The sequence below is a fragment of the Ursus arctos genome, chromosome X (assembly GCF_023065955.2).
Source record: "Ursus arctos isolate Adak ecotype North America chromosome X, UrsArc2.0, whole genome shotgun sequence".
NCBI lineage: Eukaryota > Metazoa > Chordata > Mammalia > Carnivora > Ursidae > Ursus > Ursus arctos.
The window spans coordinates 41616096-41638231 of record NC_079873.1 but is presented as its reverse complement, the minus strand read 5'-3'; the positions used below and the strand labels follow the sequence as shown (position 1 = coordinate 41638231).

General features: G+C 39.7%; 1 protein-coding gene and 1 pseudogene across 3 annotated transcripts in view; one reads left to right on the top strand and one right to left on the bottom strand.

Annotated features, from left to right (window-relative positions):
- Nucleotides 1-884: 884 nt before the first annotated feature.
- Nucleotides 885-22136, bottom strand: part of CCNB3 (cyclin B3) — a 61975-nt gene continuing 40723 nt past the window's right edge. For all 3 annotated transcript variants that reach the window (XM_044389408.3, XM_026513436.3, XM_057311530.1), the window contains exons 8-12: nt 9764-9901; nt 6164-6319; nt 5209-5358; nt 1413-1543; nt 885-1190 (exon numbers count right to left, since the gene is read on the bottom strand). In XM_044389408.3, coding sequence (XP_044245343.2) covers nt 1118-1190; nt 1413-1543; nt 5209-5358; nt 6164-6319; nt 9764-9901 — 648 coding nt within the window. In that variant the 3' untranslated portion in view covers nt 885-1117. The remainder of the gene's footprint in view (nt 1191-1412; nt 1544-5208; nt 5359-6163; nt 6320-9763; nt 9902-22136) is intronic.
- On the top strand, nt 13135-13899 carry LOC113265959 (60S ribosomal protein L7a-like; annotated as a pseudogene).

Below are 22136 nucleotides of genomic sequence, written 5' to 3'. Positions count from 1 at the left end.
GGGAGGTATTTTCCCCAAGAGTTCTCCATCGATTGTCCCCTCCACATTTCCACCCTCAGGACTAATGTTCAAAACATTTGACGAGTAGTTACCAATGAGCGCAGACCAATCACAACAGCTGCCAGTCCCAGAACTAGCATAGAATCCTAGAGGTCTCCTGCTGCGACAGACATTACTTACTGCAGTTGCTAGATTGTGGGGAGGTCGTGGAGGTCTCAAAGGCAGGATTGAGGCAGTGGCTCTTCATCAACTGGCACAGAGTAGATTCAGCTCCTCTGGTAACAACTAAGATAGCTGTACCAGTACCCATCACCCCAAAGGTAGGATAGGGAGAGAGAGAGTAGAACCTCCTTAAGGCTTTATGAATGAACCTGGGCAAATGGTTGATGCCTGCATTCATGGGACATCTCACTGATTTCACAGGTGGAAATTTCTCCTCTTGACAGAAGGTCCAAAAGAGATTCTGGCATGCCACTCCAAGCAGCTTTTCAAATTGAGACTCTAGAAAGCTGCTTAACTATGAAAGTAGGGCTATATAGGGGTTAAAATCCTAATTCCCCATCTTTTTGTCACCCAGGAAGAAACAAAGAAAGCAAGCAACCTGAAATAGGGACCAAAGCATATTGGTCCACACTCCCAGCTGCCCCAGATCTGAACACTAAGGCTTGTCTGTCTGGTAGGGCTCTCTTTGAACTGGGCACCAACCCCTCAAGGATCCTCCTTGTGCAGACTCACCCTTCAATATACACCATAAATCAATTCTTCTTCCCATGAAGAGAAAGTCTCCAACTAGAAAAGGAAACTGGATAACTTAGATCCTTGAGGCACAGGGAAAAACTGGGCTATGCATGGGGGTCCTGAGCAATAAAAGGGGACGTGAGCCCTTTTAACAACAAACATTAATTTTTTATTAAATTTCTAATCAAATACTATAATTTCTTTCATAAGAAGTTAAGTATTTACAACACTATCAATTTGAGAAAAGACAAACAAAAGAGTAAAAAACAAAGAAAAATGATCAAAAGACAAATTCAAAGACAGAATAAATAACAGCTTATTTTAATGGCTGCCTGGCCCTGGTGGCCACCGCCAGTGTGCCAGCTCCTCAGCCTCAGACTTAGCCGTAGTTCAAAATCTCCTCTATCTTCAACACATCCAAGGGGGGGATTTTAGTGACTTCAAAGAAGACCCTGCGAAAGGAAGAGGGGTCTGCTCAGCATAAAATAAGCCAAAGCAAACAGGGTCCATGGAATAAGTGGGACATAGGACTCTTGGTTCCCTATATTGGTTTAACCCTAGAGCAGAAAGTTAAGGCGAACAGTACTGAATCTTTCTTTTTCCTTGAGTGAGGCTAGTCTGTGCCTCCCCATGGCTGAGCACCAACCCATCCTCAACTGGAGCTTGGTACTTACTGGTGAGAATACTTGGAATGCACAGTCTTGAGCTTGTTGCAAGGACGCAATGTCAGCAGGGTGTTCAGCTGCTTGACCAGGGGGTGAAGATCAGAGGTCTTGTAGCCACTGTAATACTCCAGGGCAGGAGCCTGGAAGAAGCAACATGAACATTGACTTTTACCACAGGAAGCAGACCCTTCCTCTATCTCTACTATCCCAAGTCCAGACTTTGTATACATGATATAGGCAGAGAAGATAGTCAAACATTTCAAAAACTCATACAGCACAGACACTGACCAATAAGTATAGAGTACTTCCTAGAAGACTAGGTTCTAGCTGCAAACTAATGGTACGGCTATCCAGATGTACCAGTTGGATATTAGCCCTGATTGTAGGTGTTCATGTAAGCTGAAATCCACGAAAGAATCTAAGGAACATGACTGACTTTGTAATTTACTTACTCTCAGGTCAAGAGCCAATGGCCAGGCAAACCTCAAAACAAACTTGAGATCCCAAGTCAACAGAAAACAGGAATTTAAGGCAGTTCCTCTTCTCTGGCTCTAAGAGCTATCATTCCATGCATTTATTTTCTCATTCAATTTTAAGGATGCCTATTATGTGGCAGAAGTGATACAGCAGAGCGTTTAAAAGCAAAGGTTCCAGAGGCAAATGGCTTGGGTTCAAATTTTAGCTCCACCAACAGCATGGACTTGAGCCGGTTATGAATTTCTTGGTGCCCTGGTTTCCCACTATGCCAAATGGGGATCATTACACTAACTGCATCATAGGAGTGAGTTAATACACACAATGCACAACGGAACAGAGCCTAGCATAACGTAAGTTCCCAAACAAGGCTAGCTAGTATTAATATTACCACGGCCTGTGTAGGCTGCTGTGAATACAAAGATGACTAAGGCATTTGTAGTGGGGGAGACAGCCGTGCACACAGAGAATTACAGAATGTGTGGGAAGCTCTATATGGAAGTGAGAATGGGACCCTGGAGAAACAGAGCAGCAAGACCCGTGAACTTTGGCCAGGAGAGTCACAGAAAGCTTTGTAGAGGAGGGCATACCTGCAGTAGGTGTTGAAAGTCAAGTGGGAGCTCCACAGATAAAGAAGAGAAGGTTTATTCTATAAGGCAGTGGTTTTCTAAAAAGTGTCTTAAATTACTTTCCCTGAACTTTTTTTTTCTTTCCAAATATCTTATCTGGAAGCCCAAATATCCACCTGGAATTGGGGGTGAGAGCTAACAAGCCCACCAATTTGGGTCCCTTTACCTTTTACATTGCCCGGGAGATGCTTCTACAGGAATCCCGGGGCTCTACTGACTATTGCTTAGAAACCACTGCCACAGGTAAAGGGCAATCATTGGCATGCTGAGCAGGAGAGTAACACATGGGGTGACACATTATACTGGGTGTGTCAAATAAGATTAATGGCCCCATTGTCACTGCACAAGTTCGAGCCCCAGTGCTTCATCTTGACTATTATGAAAGCCTACTCATTGGTGTTCCCACTTTTATACTATCTCTCATTTAATTCGCCTTCTATACTAAGAAACCAGTGCTGTTTCCAAAACACACAGAGAAATAGGTCGCTCCCCTGCCTCAAAACCTTCCAATGCCTTGATATAAAGTGGGTCTCTCCACTGGGCATCAAAGGTCTCTCAGTCAGACTACACCCTACCATTCTGGTCTCATCTCTCACCACTCCCTATTAATATATCCTCTGCTCTCTCTATAGGAAGTGCCTTATTCTGCCCCAAATACATCACTCTCTTCTCATTGCCTTCACATCTGGTCAGTTATCATTCCCTCTACCTGGAATGTCTTCTCTCACAGGTTCCTACTCATCTTTCAAGACCCAACTCAAAAGTCACCTCCTCTGTGAAGCCTTTCTTATCCATAGAAGCAGTATACATAGCATAGGACTGTGGGGCCATACCACCTGAGTTCAGATCAGGGCTGCCGCTGATACTCACCGGTGCAACTATGCCAAGTGTTAAAACACGGAACTATTTCTATACTGGTTGACAGGCAGTTTGCTGCCCTGAGTCCCTCAGTTGTTCCCTCAGAACCTACCACATTTCCCCAGGATCTAAAGATCAAAGCCTGGCACAGCATGGGGCCTCCAGGGCCACAGTTCCAAAACTATGACCACATCAATTCTGATTATATAGTAGGTATACGATTGGAACGCTACACCTAATCCCCAAAGACTAACTCTGCCTCTCATTAGCAAAACATGGGAGTTTTTTTTTTATCCATAAAGTAGGGATGATAGTACTGATCTTGTGAAGATTAAATGAGTTAATACACACAGTGCTTAGATCACTGTCTAAGCACTAAATAAATGCTAGCCATTTTTTTTCCTTTTCATCATCCTCACTGCCATTTACTGAATGCTTTCTCTATTCCAAGAAATTTTAGTATGACTTGTCCAAGTTCACACAACTGTTTAGAGCAGTCTTTTTCAGTACACAGAGGTTTTGTCAACAGTAGTGGCTGCCGGACTTCTAGGTTGGAGGGGCTTAGGAGTGAGTTTTATTTGTACTGGGGAAGGAGGCTTTAGGGGCCTTCCTCTTCAGAGAAGACCACTATACTATACCTCTGAGCCCACATTATACACACGGACAGTTGCTTTCACAACTCTAGGTCTGTGCTTCTCAAAGTCTGTTCCAATGAGCTCTCTTGGGGGAGCAGGGACCAACCCTGCTGGGGGGACTGCAAGGGGCAGGGGTGGAATGGGGTCAGGTAAGAAGGGGGCCCATTCTACCACCTGCTGCAACCAGAATTATTTCATATTAGTCTGTTTTACAATATTGGGTTTTCAAGTAAGCTTTCTTTGGAATAAAGAGTACTGTGACTAAGAAAAATAAAACAATTAAAAACCAATGCTGTAAAAACCCTTTAAGGAGCCAGGTTCCTAACACGTTGCAATGTCAAAGAATTTATAACTATGGGTAAATGGCAGTTTTATCACTGAGTTTCCCATGACCCTACTTTACACCTTCCTCCTGAATTGACCCTGTGTTTTCTTGCTTTTAATTGAAGTATAGGTGACATACAATACTACATTAGTTTCAGGTGTATAGCATAGTGATTCAACGTTCATATACATTATAATATGCTCACCATAATAAGTGTAATCACCATCTGTCACCATACACGTCATCACAATGTTATTGACTATACTCCCTATGCTGGACTTTACATCCCCTGACTTCTTTATTTTGTAACTGGAAATTTGTACCTTTTAATCCCCTTCACCTATTTCACCCTTTCCTCCACCCTCTCCCCTCACTTGTTTGTTCTCTGTATTTATGAAAATATTGGTTTTTTTTTAAATTTAAGATTTTATTTATTTATCTGAGAGAGAGCACAAGCTGGGGAAGCAGCAGATGGAGAAGCAGGCTCCCCGCTGAGCAAGAAGCTTACTGCAGGGCTCGATCCCAGGACCCTGGGATCACGACCTGAGCTGAAAGCAGATGCTTAACCAACTGAGCCACCCAGGTGCCCCCTGTTTTGTTTTTTTAGATCCCACATATAAGTGAAATAATACAGTATTTGTCTTTTTCTGACTTATTTCACTTAGTATAATATCGACTAGGTCCATCCATGTTGTCACAAATGGTAAGATTTTATTCTTTTTTATAGCTAAGTAACATTCCTCTGTGTGTGTGTGTGTCTGTGTGTGTGTGTGTGTGTGTGTATACACACCACATCTTCTTTATTCATTCATCCACCAATGGACACTTAGGTTGCTGACTCTGTGCTTTTAAATCTCTAACCCGTGCCCCCAGCAAGTGTTTACCCAGTGTCCGAGCTTCTTCATATAGAGGGCCAGGAGGAAGGAGCCGGCAGCTAGCTTGGAAGCCCTCTCCTGGACATAGTCGTATTCCTGCAGAGTCATCTCACAGATGAAGCGAGACAAAGTCAGTGTCTTCATGCTGGCACGGAGACACTAAAGGTAGCAAGAAGACTGGCTCAGCAATCAACTCAGAAAAGCAGCACCTAGCAGAAGACCCGCTGTACCCACTCTCTCCAGTTACCCCACTTCAGGCCTAAACGGCTCTCGGGCCTGAACAATTTACCTCTTTTGCTACCATGACTCACACTAAAGACCCTACCCCCAAAATCACAGAACCTTCCAGGCAGGGATTCTGAAATCGGCCAGTGGGATTTGCTACCTTTAGAGTTTTTAACCAAATTATCAAGTCCTTGTGGGACCCTCCCCCACCTCCCCTTTCTTTGCAGGTTATCCTTTGAAGAGCCAAGGCCCTCCAACTATAATTCTGCACCTGGCTCCACCCTAGAAATATCCCACGCTCCAAAATAATTTCCCTTTCCTTGTTCGAATCTTTTTTAAAAATTATAAACTAAAACACACACATAGAGAAAGTACACACATGTACTTGTAGAATACAATAAATAATTATAAAGTGACCTCCCCTATAACCGATACTCAGATGAAGGAAGAGAACTTTACCAGCTCCCCCCAACTTCCCACATGTCCCTTCCTGATCAAAGACTCTTCTTCCCCTCCCCTATACTGCCTTCACTTGAAAACATAAAGGTACACCATGAAAATCTTCAATTTTGTTCCCCCCCCACTTCATAAAGATGGTCAATCTAGGAGGGTGGATTGAAGAAGACATTCCCCTGCCCCCCACTGCCTTTCCCTTTTCCTACCATTCAAGCAGCCACTCTGGGTATGGAGGAGACCGACCCAGTAGTGGGAGAATGAGGACGTGCCTCCTCCCTCTTACCCTAGCATATCTGCGCAGGAAATGATAGGCGATGGGAATGTTGATGTCAAATTTGAGAGTTTGCAGGATGCTGATTTCCATGGTGAGCATCTCATCTCGCTGATAAATATCATCACAGATGTATAGGAAGTCATCCACACAAGGTGGGCAGGACTCCTATGGGTGGAGAAGAGAGATAGTCATAACCAAGCAAAGAGAGCCCACTCCTCTCTGCTTTGAGATAAAAGGCAGTGGGGGAAAAAAGTGAAAGATAGGACACAATAACATTTCCCAGCATAAACCTTCAGGGTAGCTCTGAGAGTAAACTCCTGGTTGATTTGAGCGGTCCATCTGAAAAACAAAATCAGAGACATAGGAGAGATCTGCCCCAAAACTGCACCGCTGGAGAGAGAATTGGGCCCTGTGGGGTAGATTCTTACACTGTTCAAAGTGGCATAATATGGCACAGGAACCCATAGCAATGATCTCTCTTCTAATGAATGAAAGCCTGGAATGGGAAATCTAAGTCCCGCTCTGGGGGAAGGGAAGAAAGAAGACCACAAAAAGTGGAGCTAGAGATGGAAAATAAGCCAGCACTTTGTTTCCCAGTCTAAGAAATGAACAAGGATGTTTGGGAGGTGGCCCTACTGGGGTAGCAGGCAGTGAGAGACAGGCAGACAGGCACAGAGAGAGCCTAAGCAGAGACTGAGGACTGCAGAGGTGGGGAGGATATGCTTGGGGGGCTAGACCAGGAAGATCCAGACCAGGCCAAGGGTGAGAAGAACCCCTAACCAGGAATCACCTTAACACGTTCTTCCCTCTGCAGGGTGAACCTTAGTTCTGGGGAGAGGACTAGGAAGCAGGAAGATCCCCGAATCTTTTATCCAGCTGCATCTAACTGCCCACCCCAGCGTCCTTCCCACACCTTTCTCTGTCTTTCTATTTTGAGATCTCAGACTAGACCAACCCTTTAGTTTTGCAGACAAGGAAACTGAGGCACAGAAAGAGGAAGCAAATTGCGCCAGTTCACACAACAACCTAGCAGCAACACCAGGGTAAGGAACTCTCCATTCCTTTGCCCTACTCGCCAGTGGTTCCTTCCTTTCTTCTCTTCTCAAACCATCTCCACACCTCCCGTTGCAAAAGTCTTTCTATACTTCTCAATCCTGTGAGGGGAAGACACCCCTTCTCCAAAAACCATAGTGGGGACCCTTCATACTGATAACCAGAACAGGGGTACTCTTGGTTCCCAGATTTGCTAGGAAGTGCCTCTTTGTACTCTGCTCCTCCTTCTGCTGTTGGCCAGGGACCCCTAACTTCTTTTTAACCCTCTTGAGGCCGAGGCATGGAGGACTTAGTACCTTAGTACTTAGTACCTTGTGCTAAGCTACAAGGATGGCCCTAAGTAGGAGGAGGAAAGAGGAGGGAGGGGGAGAGGGAAGGAGAGCAAGGAATGAACCAGGGAGTGTGTATGTGATCAGGGAAGGAAATGAGCCAAAGAGGGAAGCAGCAAAGGAGGAAGCAAGGAAGACAATGAGAGAAGAGGAAGGGAGAAAGGGAAGGAGGAGGCAAGAGAGGAAGGAAGGGACAGAGGGAGGAAGTGAGTCAGGGAAGGTGTGTAGGAGGGAGAGAGCCAGGGAGAGAGAGAGAGAGGAAAAGAGGATAGAAGGGAGCAAGTGATAGTGGGTGGGAGGAAATGAACACTCCAGAGGAGAAGCAACAATCAAGAGGGGGAGCTTGGAGGCAGCAGACAGTGAGGGGGAACAAGCGAACCAGGGAGCAAGTGAGTAGGGAAGGAAGTGAACCCAAGAGGGAAATAGTGAGGAAAGGAGCAAGGGAGGGAGGGGGAAGAAAGAGAAGAAGCAAGGGAAGAAGGAGATGAGAGAAGGAAGGTGGGAGGCAGCTAGAATTAGAGGGAGTCAGGGTGCCAGGGAGCAAGAGTGGGAGGTAGAGAGGGAAGGAGCATGTGAAGAAGGGAGAGAAGGAACAAACAGAAAAGGGAGGAGGGAGGGGATGGAAGAGGGAAGCAAAAGACTGGGAGGGAGTGCAGCATGAAAGGAATGAGGTGCAGATTGAGGAGAGATGGGACAGAGGGAAGAGAGCAAAGGAAGGGAAAAGAAAGGGAAGAAAGGAGTAAGGGAGGGAAGGAAGGTGGGAGGGAAGAGGATGGAATGGTCCAGAGTGAGGGAGGGTGGTGGGAGGGGGAAGGCGGCAGGAAAGGAGACACAGAAGGAAGGATGGAAGAAGGGTGGGAGGAGGGAAGAGAGGGAACCAGGAAGGTGGGAGGGAAGGAGTGATACAGGGAGGAAACCCAGTTGGTAGTGAATGAGTGTACAAGGCAGGGATGGAAGAATGAAGGGAGGGATGAGGGACGGATTGAGAGAAAGGCTGGAAAAAGGAAGGGAGTTAGGGAGCAAGGGTGGAAGTGAAGCAAGGAGGAAAGTGAAGCAAGAGCTGCAAGAAAGGAAAGCAAGTAAGAAGCAAAAGAGGGACGAGTGGAATGAGGGAGGGAGGTAAGGATCTAGGAAGAGAGTGAGGGAGTACAGGAGGAAGGGAGGCAAGAAGCAAGTGAAGAATAAAGCCAGGGAGGGAGCAAATGAGGGAGCACAAAAACAAACCCACAGTTCTAAAGCTCTTTGAATTCAGTAAAAGTTGCTACCTCTCTGCTTCTAAACCCTAAGGTTTCACACAAGTAGCCTATCTATGGAAAAATCACAGTTGAACAAAATCAGCATCTGAGGAAGAGGAAAGAATCAGAGAAATTAGATGGATGATGGTTATGAAAGAAAGTCCAGCGGTGCACCTGGGTGGCTCAGTCAGTTAAGTGGCTGACTCTTGATTTCAGCTCAGGTCATGATCTCAGGTCCTGGGGTCAAGCCCTGCTCAGCGGGGAGTCTGCTTCGGATTCACCCTCTCCCTCTGCCCCTCCCTCCGGGCTAAGGTGAATGGATAAATCTTAGAAAAGAAAAGAAGAGAAAAGCGAACAGAAAAGCCAGCTACTTACTCTTATAATGCTACTTCAAAAATAACTTTTTCACCCAGACTCGCTACCATCTGTACCAGGCCACCCATGTTCTCTTAAATGTCTCCAGCACCCAGGTGTGGAACTGCTTTCTTATCTATGCAGTTCAAGACTCCACTAGGTGGAGATGAAGTTGGTGGAAGAAAAAAAAGAGTGTGGGGTGGGCAGAGAATTATGGATCAGAAGGAAGATTTACAAAGAACAATGTATTTAACTAGGCACATGCCCACATACACACATCTTCAAAGAAAAAATGAAAGAACCCTGTGGACGCCAGGAAACAAATATACCACCATTGCCACCCAATACCAGCGTCCCTGCTAGGAAAGACTGACAAAAAAAGGTAGGAAATATTATTTGTGTGTGTATGTATGTAATAACACACACACACACACACACACGTGCACATATATGCAAATGTAAATGCATGTGTGTGTATACATGTAGATGATACATACACACATATACATACATATATACTCATATATGCATACAAATACATATATTATATATATATATTATATATATAATATATATATATATATGCCTTGGATAGAAACTTGATTAATTTTCTCCAGGCTCTATGAACTCAGGCTCACCTCAAATTTTGCTGCAATCAGAAATGCAGTGGAACCAAGGAGTTGTAGCTTGTCCCTCTTGCATACTACCTCCATAAGGTAGTGATCCACCAGTTTCACTGCCAAGTACAGGGTCTCATGACTCATCTCAAAGGTCATCTGGAGAAATACACAAACAGGAATTTGCCATACTGTTCCACACCAAGGCCACATCCAGTAGATCTAACTACCTGGTCTGTGGCAGTGAGGACAGTGGAACTACCACACCTGGCCAGCCAAGACTCAGCTATGAATGCAGGAACTGCTTCAGCTAGGTGTCTGGCTAGATCTCCTGTGCCTTTGAGGACCCTGATATTATCCATCCCTACACATTTAGAGGGATGACCAGTCATAAGTCAGAGAGAGATGCTCTGCCTTCTCTAGGAGCACCCTGAATGAACACACCCTCTCCCCCTGATCTCCAATACTTAGAGTCTTGATTTCCCCACTTGCTACTACATTATACAGTGAACTCCCCCAAAGAGATCATGTTCCTTTACCTCTAAAATACAGAGACCCGTTTATTAGTTTATTCATTCATTCGTGTCTCTTCCCAATTAGATACGCCATTAGAAGATATGGATTGGGAGAAAGTACCAATAGAACCGTTTGGAAGTGAGCTGAGGGACTGGAGAAGCCAGAATGAGATTAAAGCATTAGCAGCATAATCCTCCTTTCCTTTTTTTCTCTAATCTGTCCTTGGCTTGCCTTCACCAATTCCAAGAAACCACCTCCTATAACTCTAGACCACTGTTAGTTCTGGCCCATATGGTATTTTTGTGCAAATTAGAAAAAAAAAGTGATATCTTTGGGTGAATGCAGCCCTGCAGGCACCATGTTATCAAGTAAATGATACCTTTATATGAATTAGCAAAAGGTCCCCCTGCCTCAAGGCAGAGCAGCTCCACAGCCAAAACGTACAGCTTGACAAACGGTATGAGCTGGATTCCACTGCCCACTTTCGTCTTGCCGAGAAACCTTGTGTGGGCACAATCTGCACTGAACCCAGGGGTCCTACCCGATCCTCAGTGATGCTTCTTCCTCTCAACCCCTTAGGTTCTTAGATTCAAGAACAATAAAATCTACACTAATCCAACACCTCAACCAATGCAGGAATCTTCTCTTTAATGTCTCCACCCAGTGATTGCTCAGTTCCTGCTATAGAACCTCCAAATACAGCCTGATCTCTCTTTGAACGGTCTTAACGGAAAATTCTTCCTTATACTGAGTAGAAATCACCTTCCTGGTAACATTCGCTTACTTCCTTGGTCCTCCTTTTATGTAGGCTACTCTTATTGACTGAAGCCTAGATGTCCAAAAAGTAGGCCAGTAAGAAGCATTGGAAAAATGGATGGTTATCAGAAGATGGCGGAATACATCAGTTCAGCAATAGATGCATTAAATTTCTGAATAACAGAAATACCAAGAAGTTTTTCTTATTGTTCCTGGGATATGGCCTTGGATTTTCTCAGAAATCCATCCTTATCAGTTTCCTATTGCAATGTAATAAGTTACCGCACACTTAGTGGCTTAAAACAACACAAATTCATTATCTCACAGATCTCAAAGTCAAAAATGCAAAACGGGACTCACTGGGCTAAAAAAAAAAATCAAGGTGTTAACAGGGCTGTGTTTCTTTCTAGAGGTTCTAGTAGAAAACCCTTCTAACTTCTACAAGCTGCCCACGTTCCTTGGTTTGTGGTCCCTTCCATCCTCAAGGCTAGCAATGACCAGCAGAGTCTTTCTCACCCTGCCTTACTCTCTGCCTCCCTCTTCCACATTTAAGAACACTTGTGATTACACTGGGTCCACTTGGATAATCCAGAATAATCACTGTATCTTAAATCTGGTTGATTACTATCTTAATTCCATATTCTATTTTTATTGCCTTTTGCCACGTAAAGTAACATATTCATAGATTCTGGGAATTAGGATGTGAACATTTTATTCTTCCTACCACATTTTCCAAAGGAATGTCATAAGAAAGAGATGGAGAGAGTTCATGCAGATAAAGGGTAAGGACTACCACCTTAAGTATCAAGAAACTGAGGTCAAATAATTACCAAAAAAAGACAGTTAGAATGGCAACTGGCGGTTCCCTGAGAATGTATACCTCTGTGAGTAAATGACAAAGCCAATGCTTACATAGCCTCTTTCCAGTAGCTCTCATAGGCACGTGGCCACCCATGTAACATGTTGTTATGAAACGGTTAACATCTAAAGTGTGGGTAATATCTGAATGAACATTTGAAAATTTGGAGTCAATAAATATTTGAATCAGCAGCAGTATCAGTGATAGCAATCCTCCTCCTTTGAACGTAAGACAGTACTCTTCTAACATAATTCTACCACTCGGGACTACATAGAGCAAGTCTATTTGTTCTTGTGACAGCCCTACAGCTACTGAAGACAGTTATCGTGTCTCCTATAAATTTCCATTCTAGACCATAACTTGACTTCCTGTAACGATTCTTCACATGATACAGTCTTCTGTCCCCTCAGCATCAGGCTCCAGATGAGGAGCCTGACCTTGTGCCAGTTAGAGAAAAGCAGCAGTGCTCTAGATAATTCAAGCAGCTACAACAAAGAAGCCCTTCAGCACTGTAGCAAGGGTCTCTCCCTCACAACTGCCCTTGGCGAGCACACCCTTCTAATTCTTCATAAACGATTATGTTCCTTTTCTGGGGAGGGGTAAGAAGGAACAAAAAGGAAATAATAAATAAATGAATAAATAAATAAATAACTACAGAAAATATAAAGATTACTCTTAGTCTCAAAGGAGGAGACAAATTTGACAAAATTTATCTCAAATTCCAAAACTCAAAGACCATCTTCTGCAAAGATGAATAAATGGAGAAAATTACCCATTTATATGAAAAAGAACAAGTAATTTTTCAAGGAGAAATGTTCTGAGAAACCAGAGCAAGTGTCTACTTATGAAACCTTTTCACTTCAAAGAACTGAAATAAACTTAAAAAGTATACTCTCAACAAGATCTGAGAGGACACTGAATCTGTGAAAACAGAACACTCTGGGATCCAGAATGACTGGTTTCTGATGAAAAAGCAATTACTTAATTAAAAAATGTAACAGAGGAAGTGAATAGTACATTCAGTTATGACAAAAATCAAATCAATGATTTCAAAGGCTGCTTCAAGAAATTCTCCCAGAACTGAGAGGTAACAGAGAGTTGAAGATAATGGATGAAAACCTGAGACACAAGAACAGACTCTGGAGATACGCGCGCGCGTGCACACACACACACACACACACTCAGGATGAGATAAGAGGCCAAAGAGAAATAATAAATGATAAAAATTTCTCTGAGCCAGTCTCTCCCCTAGCCATCCAAGATGCCAAAAGGAAAGAAGGCTAAGGGAAAGATGGTAGCCCCCACCCCTGCTGTTGTGAAGGAACAGGAAGCCAAGAAGGTGGTCAATCCCCCATTTCAGGGAAGGTCCAAGAATTCTGGCATTGGACAGGACATCCAGCCCAAAAGGGACCTCTCCCACTTTGTCAAATGGCCCCTCTACATCAGGCTGCAGAGGCAAAGGGCTATTCACTATAAATGTCTAAAAGTGCCTCCTGTGATTAACCAGTTCACCCAGGCCTTGGACCACCAAAGAGCTACTTAACTGCTTAAGCTAGCCCACAAATACAAACCAGAGACCAAGCAAGAGAAGAAGCAGAGATTGTTGGCCCAGGCTGAGAAGAAAGCTGCTGGCAAAATGGATGTCCCCACTAAGAAGCTGCCTGTCCTTCAGGCAGGGGTTAACACCGTCACCACCTTGGTGGAAAACAGGAAGGCTCAGCTGGTAATGATTGCACATAATGTGGATCCCACTGAGCTGGTTGTCTTCCTGCCTGCCCTGTGTCAGAAGACAGGGGTTCCCTACTGCATTATCAAGGGGAAGGCCAGGCTGAGGTGTCTGGTCCACAAGAAGACCTGCACCGCTGTCGCCTTCGCACAGGCTAACTCAGAAGACAAAGAAGCTCTGGCTAAGCCAATTACAATGACGAGTATAATGAGAGGCAACATCCTGGGTCTAAAGTTGGTGGTTCGCACTGCCAAGTTAGAAAAGGCAAAGGCTTAAGAACTGGCCACCAAACTGGGCTAAATGTATGCTGTTGAATTTTCTGAACATAAAAGTAATAAAAAGTTACCTTTCAAAAAAATTTTCTGAGCCAAAGAAAGATTGAATCTTCAGACTGAAAGGACTTACAATATACTGGACAAAATTAAGGAAAACATATCTACATCTGGAAATGTAAAAAATAATTATTTGTAGGAAAGGTAATGTATTAAACAATAATTATGGCTAAAAGTCTCAGTTATCTTGACTAAAAGTAGAAGCAGGAATAAACTAAAAGTGTGCAAATTATCTCACCGTACTTGAGAGGCAATTAATAGACCAGGTTCACTAGAGAGGCTGATTAAATAATGGGCTACATCCATCTAATAGAATATTATGCAACACTTTAAAAGAATAAGGTAGATCTATTATTATATGGAAAGAATACTAAGACATTCTTAAAAAGCAAGATACAGAGCAATGTGTACATGGCTCATTCATATAACAAAAATATCATAAAACCTACACTCATTAAAAAGCTGCATTTTTATGTGCATATATGCCTATATGTGTGTACATTCATGCATTACTCATAAAATTTAAGATTTTTAAAGAAAGGGTAGTCAAAACTTAATAAAAGTGATAACATACACACAAAAGGATCTGGAAGGTTACACACTAAATTATTTATAGTTGTTACCTCTGAGAAATAAAAAGAAAATGGCTGATTTTATTCATATACATATACACAAATATATATGAATACATACACACATATTATAAATATATATTAATTTTGTAGTTAAAAAATTGTATGGGGCAGAGGGTTTAAGGTGAGATGGAGGAGGTGAAGAAATGCCAGGAGAAATTAACTAAACAATGATTGTGGATGGTTACCACCTTGCTCTTACCTGTGATAAGCAGAAAAATAAATTAGCATATAAATTATATAATAATTAAGTCAAAATTAATTGATATAATGATCTTTGTATTCTATAGAGAATACTTACTTTCTACAAACATCAGTGAATCATTTATAAAAACCCATTATATCTGAAGCCATGAAGAAAATCTCATTAACTTAAGAAAAACAAAAATTATCATTCAGGTCACATTCTCAACACACAGTACAATAAATCTAGAAATTGGCAATAAAAGGATAAACCAAGCAAACTAAAGAAAAGAAAGGCATTTGAAAAAAAATGGTAAGTACTATTCTCAAAGAAAAAACAAAACCTAGGTCAATGAGGAAATAAAAATTGCAATCACAGATTACTGAGGAAAAAAAACAAGATAGCTACAACTCTCTTTCAAAATTAATGGGATGTAATCAGAACTGTTATGTAAAAGAAAATGTATATTTTTTTTTTTTTTTAAAGATTTTATTTATTTATTCGACAGAGATAGAGACAGCCAGCGAGAGAAGGAACACAAGCAGGGGGAGTGGGAGAGGAAGAAGCAGGCTCATAGCAGAAGAGCCTGATGTGGGGCTTGATCCCATAACGCCAGGATCACGCCCTGAGCCGAAGGCAGACGCTCAACCATTGTGCCACCCAGGCGCCCCAGAAAATGTATATTTTTAAAGCTTTTATTATGAAGTCAAATAATTAAAATAGACTAAGCACGCATTTTAAGAAGCTAGGGAAAAGAACAAAATAAGTTAATAAACTAAGAGTAAAATAACAAATATGAAAGCAGATGTCAATAATTTTTTTTAAGATTTCATTTATTTATTCGAGAGAAAGAGTGTACAAGCAGAGGGAGCAGGAGAGTGAGAAGCAGGCTCCCCGCTGAGCAGGGAGCCAGATGTGGGGCTCGATCCCAGGACCCTGGGATCGTGACCTGAGAGAGGCAAAGGCAGACGCCTAACAACTAAGGCACTCAGGCGCCCCAAATTTTTTTAAATGGAAAAGTTATACATATATATCCATGAGCTCGTTCTTTGACCAGAAAACTGAATGAAACTTTTCAAGGAACACTGAAGACAGTACGCACATGTATACAAACACATGAAAGCAAGCTAACATATCACACACATTTTAAATGAAAAAAGAAATAATTACAAAGAAGTATAAAAGAATACCATGTACAGTCTATGACAATAACTGTGAAAAACCTACAAAATGGATGATTTTTAAAGAAGATAAAAAGCACAAAAATGACTCCAGAAGAATAATAAATCCTTAGTAGGCCAATAATCATCAATGCTATTAGAGTCATCAAAGAATGACACACATAAATGGTACCATGCATCAATAAATTCATAGGCCAGTTCACCAAGGAAAATAATTCCTGTGTTAAACTTAGTACTATAGGAAAATTTTTCTAATTATGTTAGGCTACAACAGTCCTAGTACCACAACTTAATAAAGACAGCACCAAAAACTTACAAAGGAATCTTATTTGTGAATACAGAAGCAAAATTTCTAAATAAAGTATAAGCAATCAAATTCAAGAGGAAATTAAATAAACCGTGACTAAGTTCAGCAAAGTAGATGAATACAAAATAAGCACAGAAAAAATATTGTTTTCTCAATATATGAATAAATTCAAAAATTAAAGAAAAAAGGATAACATTAAAAAAAATCCTCAATACCCAAGAAAAACCTTTCAAGTCAGTGAGACCAATATGAAGGGAATCTTTTAAAACTCAAAATTATAAAAGAAGACCTGGTAACTAAACAGATATAACTGGCTTGGAAAGTTTGATATTGTGAAATCTGTGAATTCTCCTGGAATTAATCCCAACAGGCTATTTTTGAAAAGTTGACAAAACTATTCTACAGCTCACCTACAAGAATTAATGTGCCATGAATATTTTGTGTAAAATAAGTAAAGAGGCAATAAATGTGTTACAAACCATAATAATAAAAACAGCATACTACTGATATTAAAATAGACAAACGTACTAAAGAAGAGAATTGGAAAGACCATAAACAAACCCAAGTATATGTGATTATAGATTAAGAGGGACAAACTCCCAGTTATAAAACAAGTAAGTCACACAGATGAGAAGTACAGCACAGGGAATACAGTCAATAATATTGTCATAACGCTGTATGGCAATAGATGGTAACTCCACTTACTATGGTGAGCATGGAGTAATGTACGGAGTTGTTGAATCACTATGTTGTACATCTGAAACTAATATAACATCGTACGTCAACTTTACTTCGCTAATAAAAAAAATATGCCATGTTAAACCAGTGAATAATGAAAACCAATAAATGGTATTAGAATAACTGGATAATCATTGGGGGAAGGTATAAAGGTGCTGACACCAAAATCAAAATAAATTCCAGAAAAAGACTTAAATGTGAACATGAAACTATAAATGTTCTAGAAAAAATTCAGAGACATTTTTATACAATTATGACTGGATAAGACTTTTCTAAGCAAGAAACAAATCTTAAAACCATAAAGAAAAAAACTGACGGACCTAACTACTTAAAATGCCAATGCTACTGTACATCACCTTAAAAAAACACATTAAAATTTTTCATTTATCAGATGGCAAAAAATATAACACTATTTTGGTAAGGTTATGAGAAAATCACTTTTCTTTAGTATAAGTACAATGTACTATTTCAGAAGGACAGTGCCTGTATGTACAAAACTTCTAAATGTGCATTGCTTTGATCTAAAACTTCTATTCCTAGTAATTTAATACAGAAAAACAAAAGTACAATTATGAACAATGGAAGCATATGTATGTTCACTATAGGATTATTTCTAAGAGCAAAATTTAGAAATAACCTAAATGTCCATTAATAGGGGGTTGGATAAATAATGACAGTTGAAGAACAGAACACTATGTAGTCAACATAAATGATACAGAAATATGTCAATTTAACTGGAAAGACGTCACAATTACATGAACATTGTTACATGAGAAAAAAAACAAGTCACAAAAAACTATAAAGAGGATATAACTAATCTTCAATGTGTATGTTCCTAGCAGATTTTCAAAATACACAATGACAAAACTGAAAAAATACACAAATTCACAATTATAATTGAAAATTTCAGTACTCTTCTCAGCAACAGAATTAGTACACAGAAAAACAGCAAGGATAATGAAGAAATTAATAACATTAACCAACTGGATCCAACTGACATTTATAGAACACTTTCTCAAGTGCATCTGAAACATTCACCAAGACAGACCCTTTAAAATTTTAAAGAATTAAAATAATACATAGTGTTTTCTTTGACCACAATGGAATTAAACTAGAAATTGATAAAAGAAAAATAATAGCAATACTCAAACACTTGGATATCAAACGACAAACTTCTAAATAGTCCAAGGATCAGAGAGAATGTCTCCCAAAATTTGTGGCATGCAGCTAAAGCAGTGCTTAGGGAGAAATTTATAGCATTAAATGCTTTTGTTAAAAAAGAAGAAGGGTCTTAAATCAATAACCTAAGCTTCTACCTTAAGAAACTAGAAAAAGAAGAGCAGATTAAACCCAAAGCAAAAGGAAACTGTAAAAAATTGGAGCAGCTACCAATAAAATTGAAAACAGAAAAACAGTAAGAAAATGAATGAAATGAAAACCTGATTCTTTGAGAAGATCAATAAAATTGATAAACTTCTAGCAAGATTGATAAACAAAAAGATGACACAAATTACCAAATATCAGGGATGAAAGAGTGAATAATAAGGGAATGTGGACCAATTTCTTGAAAACCACAAACCACAAACCAAAAGTCACCTGAAATGAAATAGGTAGCTTGAATAATCTTATACCATTAAAGAAATTATATACAACTAATGAATCATTGTATGCTACAACAAAAACTTATGATGTACTATATACTGGTTAACTGAACATAAGGAAAATAATTAATTTTAAAAAAAGAAATAATATTCTTAAAATCCTTCAGGAAAAAGAAAAAAAATTGAGGCCCAAATAACTTCACTTGTGAATTCTAGAGAACATTTAAAGAATAAATAACATTGATTCTACACATCTCTTCCAGAAAATAGAAGAGGGGGATACTCTCAAATTATTTTATGAAGTCAGCATCATTCTCATACCAAAACCAAAGACAGTACAAAAAAAATACTACAATGTCCATCATAAACACAGATGAAAAATCCTCAACAAAATACTAGCAAATAAAATCCAGCAACATATAAAAAGAATAACACACTGGGACCAAGTGGAGTTTACCCCAGGAATGAGGCTGCTTCAGTATTTGAAAATCAATCAATATAATCTACCTTTAATAATAATAATAATCTATCTTTAATAATCTAAAACAAAACTATATCAACAGATGCAGGGACAAAAGCATTTGACAAAATTCAACATCCATTCATGATAAACATACATCGGCAAAGCAGGAATGGAAAGTAAATTTCTCAACCTGATCAAGGTGTCTACAAAAACTCTACAGTTAAGGTCATACTAATGGTGAAAGACTAACTGCTTTCTTCCTAAGATCAAAGCAAGGTTGTCCACTCTCGCTGTTGCTATTCAACATCATAATAGATGTCCTATGCAGTGCAATGAAACACAAAAATGAAATTAAAAGCACGCATATTGGAAAGAAAGAAATAACACTGTCCCCACTTGCAAATGACGTAATTGTCTATGTAGCAAATCTCAAGAAATCTATAAAAACAACAAAAGAACTCCTAAGAATAAGTAAGTTTTAATAAGGTCATAGAATCCAAGGGCAATACACAAATATCAGTATTTCATACTAGTAGTATATAAATGGAAAACTACATTTTTAAAAATATCATTTATAGTACATCTGAAAACTATGATGTACTATATGCTGGATAATTGAATTTAAATTAAAAAAATATCATTTGGTGTGCCTGGTGGCTCAGCCAGTTGAGTGGCTGCCTTTGGCTCAGGTCATGATCAGTCCTGAGATCAAGCCCCACATCGGGCCCCCTGCTCGGCAGGGAGCCTGCTTCTCCCTCTCGCTCCCCTTGCTTGTGCTCAATCTCTCTCTGTGTCAAATAAATAAAATCTTTAAAAATATATCATTTACAGTAGCTCCAAGAAAAGAAAATATTTTGGTATAAATCTAACAAAACATGTACAGAATCTATATGATAAAAAGACAGAAATCAAAGAAAACTGAAATAAATGAAAGACATACCACATTAATTGGTATGGAAGATTCAACACAAAAAAGATGTTAATTCTTTTCAAATTCACCTATAGATGTGTGTTGATGGTCCCCAAGACCACCCTAAGGTACAGTGATTCCTAGTCACAGGACTCAGCATATAGTCAAACTCACGGCTATGATTTATTATATCAAAAGACAGAAAGCAAAAATCAAGAAAATGAGAACATGGGCAAAACCTGCCAAAACCAGAAACAAGCTTTCAAGAGTCTTATCCCAATAGAGTCAGTCGCTCAGGATGCACTTAATTCCTCCAGGAATGAGATGTGACAATATATGTAAAGTGCTATCAACCAGGGAAACTCATTAATTACTCAGTGCCTATGATTTTATTGGGAGCTGATCATGTAAACACTCTCTGCCTAGCATGTACCAAAATTTCAGACTCACAAAAGAAAATCAGGTGTTCAGAATAAACTACATCGTTCATACAAAGAGTTTAGGCACAGTTATCATTAAGGGAGGGTTTTATAGTAGTGTAGGGAACTGTTTACCAGTCAGCTTCTCAGATGCCCAGACAAGGGCCAACTTTGCAAAGAAGACTTTCTAAGGATAGCAGTATTTGGACTGTTAACTCTTTTCTGCACAAGATGTAACACAATTCCAATCAAACTCTCAGCAGGATTTTTTTGTAGATATAAACGAACTGATTCTAAAATTTATATAGAAAAGCAAAGGAACTAGAATAACTAAAACAATTCTGAAAAAAAAAAAAGAATAGAGTTGGAAGGATCACACCACCTAGTTTTAAGACTTACTATAAAACTACAGGAATAAAGACAGTGTGATATTGGCAAAGTGACAGACAGAGATCAATAAAACAGAATAAAGTATAGAAATAAGTATAGAAATAGATCCACACAAATAAGGTCAACAGATTTTTGGCAAAGGTGCAAAAGCAATTTAATGGAAAAAAGTATATTTTCCCACAAATGGTGTTAGAACAATTGGACATCCATATGCAAAAAAAAATGAACTTTGACCTCAAAAACCTCATACCACACAAAAATTAACTCAAAATGGATTACAGATTTAATGTTAAAACTATAAAACTTTTAGATAAGAGAAAATATTCATGACCTAGGTTTAGGCAGAGAATTCTTAAAAAGCACAATCCATAACACAAAACACTGAAAAACTAAACTATCAAAATTTGAAAAAACAAAAAAACAAAAAAAACTTTTACTCTGTGAAAGACCCAAATAAGAGAATAAAAAGGCTACAGACTGGTAGGATATATTTGTAAATCACATATCCAACACAGGATTTGTATCCAGAATATGTAAAGAACTCTCAATAACCTGACACAAAGAAAATATACTATATGTTGGCTAATTGAACAGAATTTAAAGAAAAAAAAAAACGAAAAGAAACTACCCCATTTAAGAAATGGGCAAGACTTGAAACACTGCACCAAAAAGGATATATGGATGACAAGTAAGTACGATGTTCAACATTATTAGCCCTTGAGGAAATGCAAATTAAAACTACGGTGAGATTCCTCTACCCACCTATTAGATGGTTAAAATTTTAAAATACTAATACCAAGTGCTGACAAGGATACAGAGCAACCAGAACTCATGCACTACAGGTGGGTCTCAAGGGAATTATGGTGAATGATAAAAGTCAACCTCAAAAGGTTATGTATTGTATGATTCCATTTATATAACATTTATGAAATTACAAAGTTATTGACATGAAGAACAAATTAGTAGTTCCCAGGGACAGGAAGGTGAGGGGAGGAAGATGGCTGTTGCTATAAAAGGGTAACATGAGGGATCCTTGTGGTAATAGAACAGTTCTGTGTCTCAACTGTGGTGGCAGTGCTTACAAAATTTTTATGTTTGATAAAACTATATAGACTAAACACACACAACAAATAAATGCATGTAAAACTTATGAAATTTAAATAACCCCTGTGGACCTTAATTATGACACTATATTATAGTTATGTGAAATGTTACCATCAGGAGAAAGTAGGTGAAAGGTACACAGGACTTCCCTATACTGTTTTTTGCAACTTCTTGTGAATCTTATTTCAAAACAAATGTTAAAATTTCATGGAACTATATACCCAAAAGTCCACAGTCCACTTTACTGTTTATTTAAAAATATAAAAATTTGGGGTG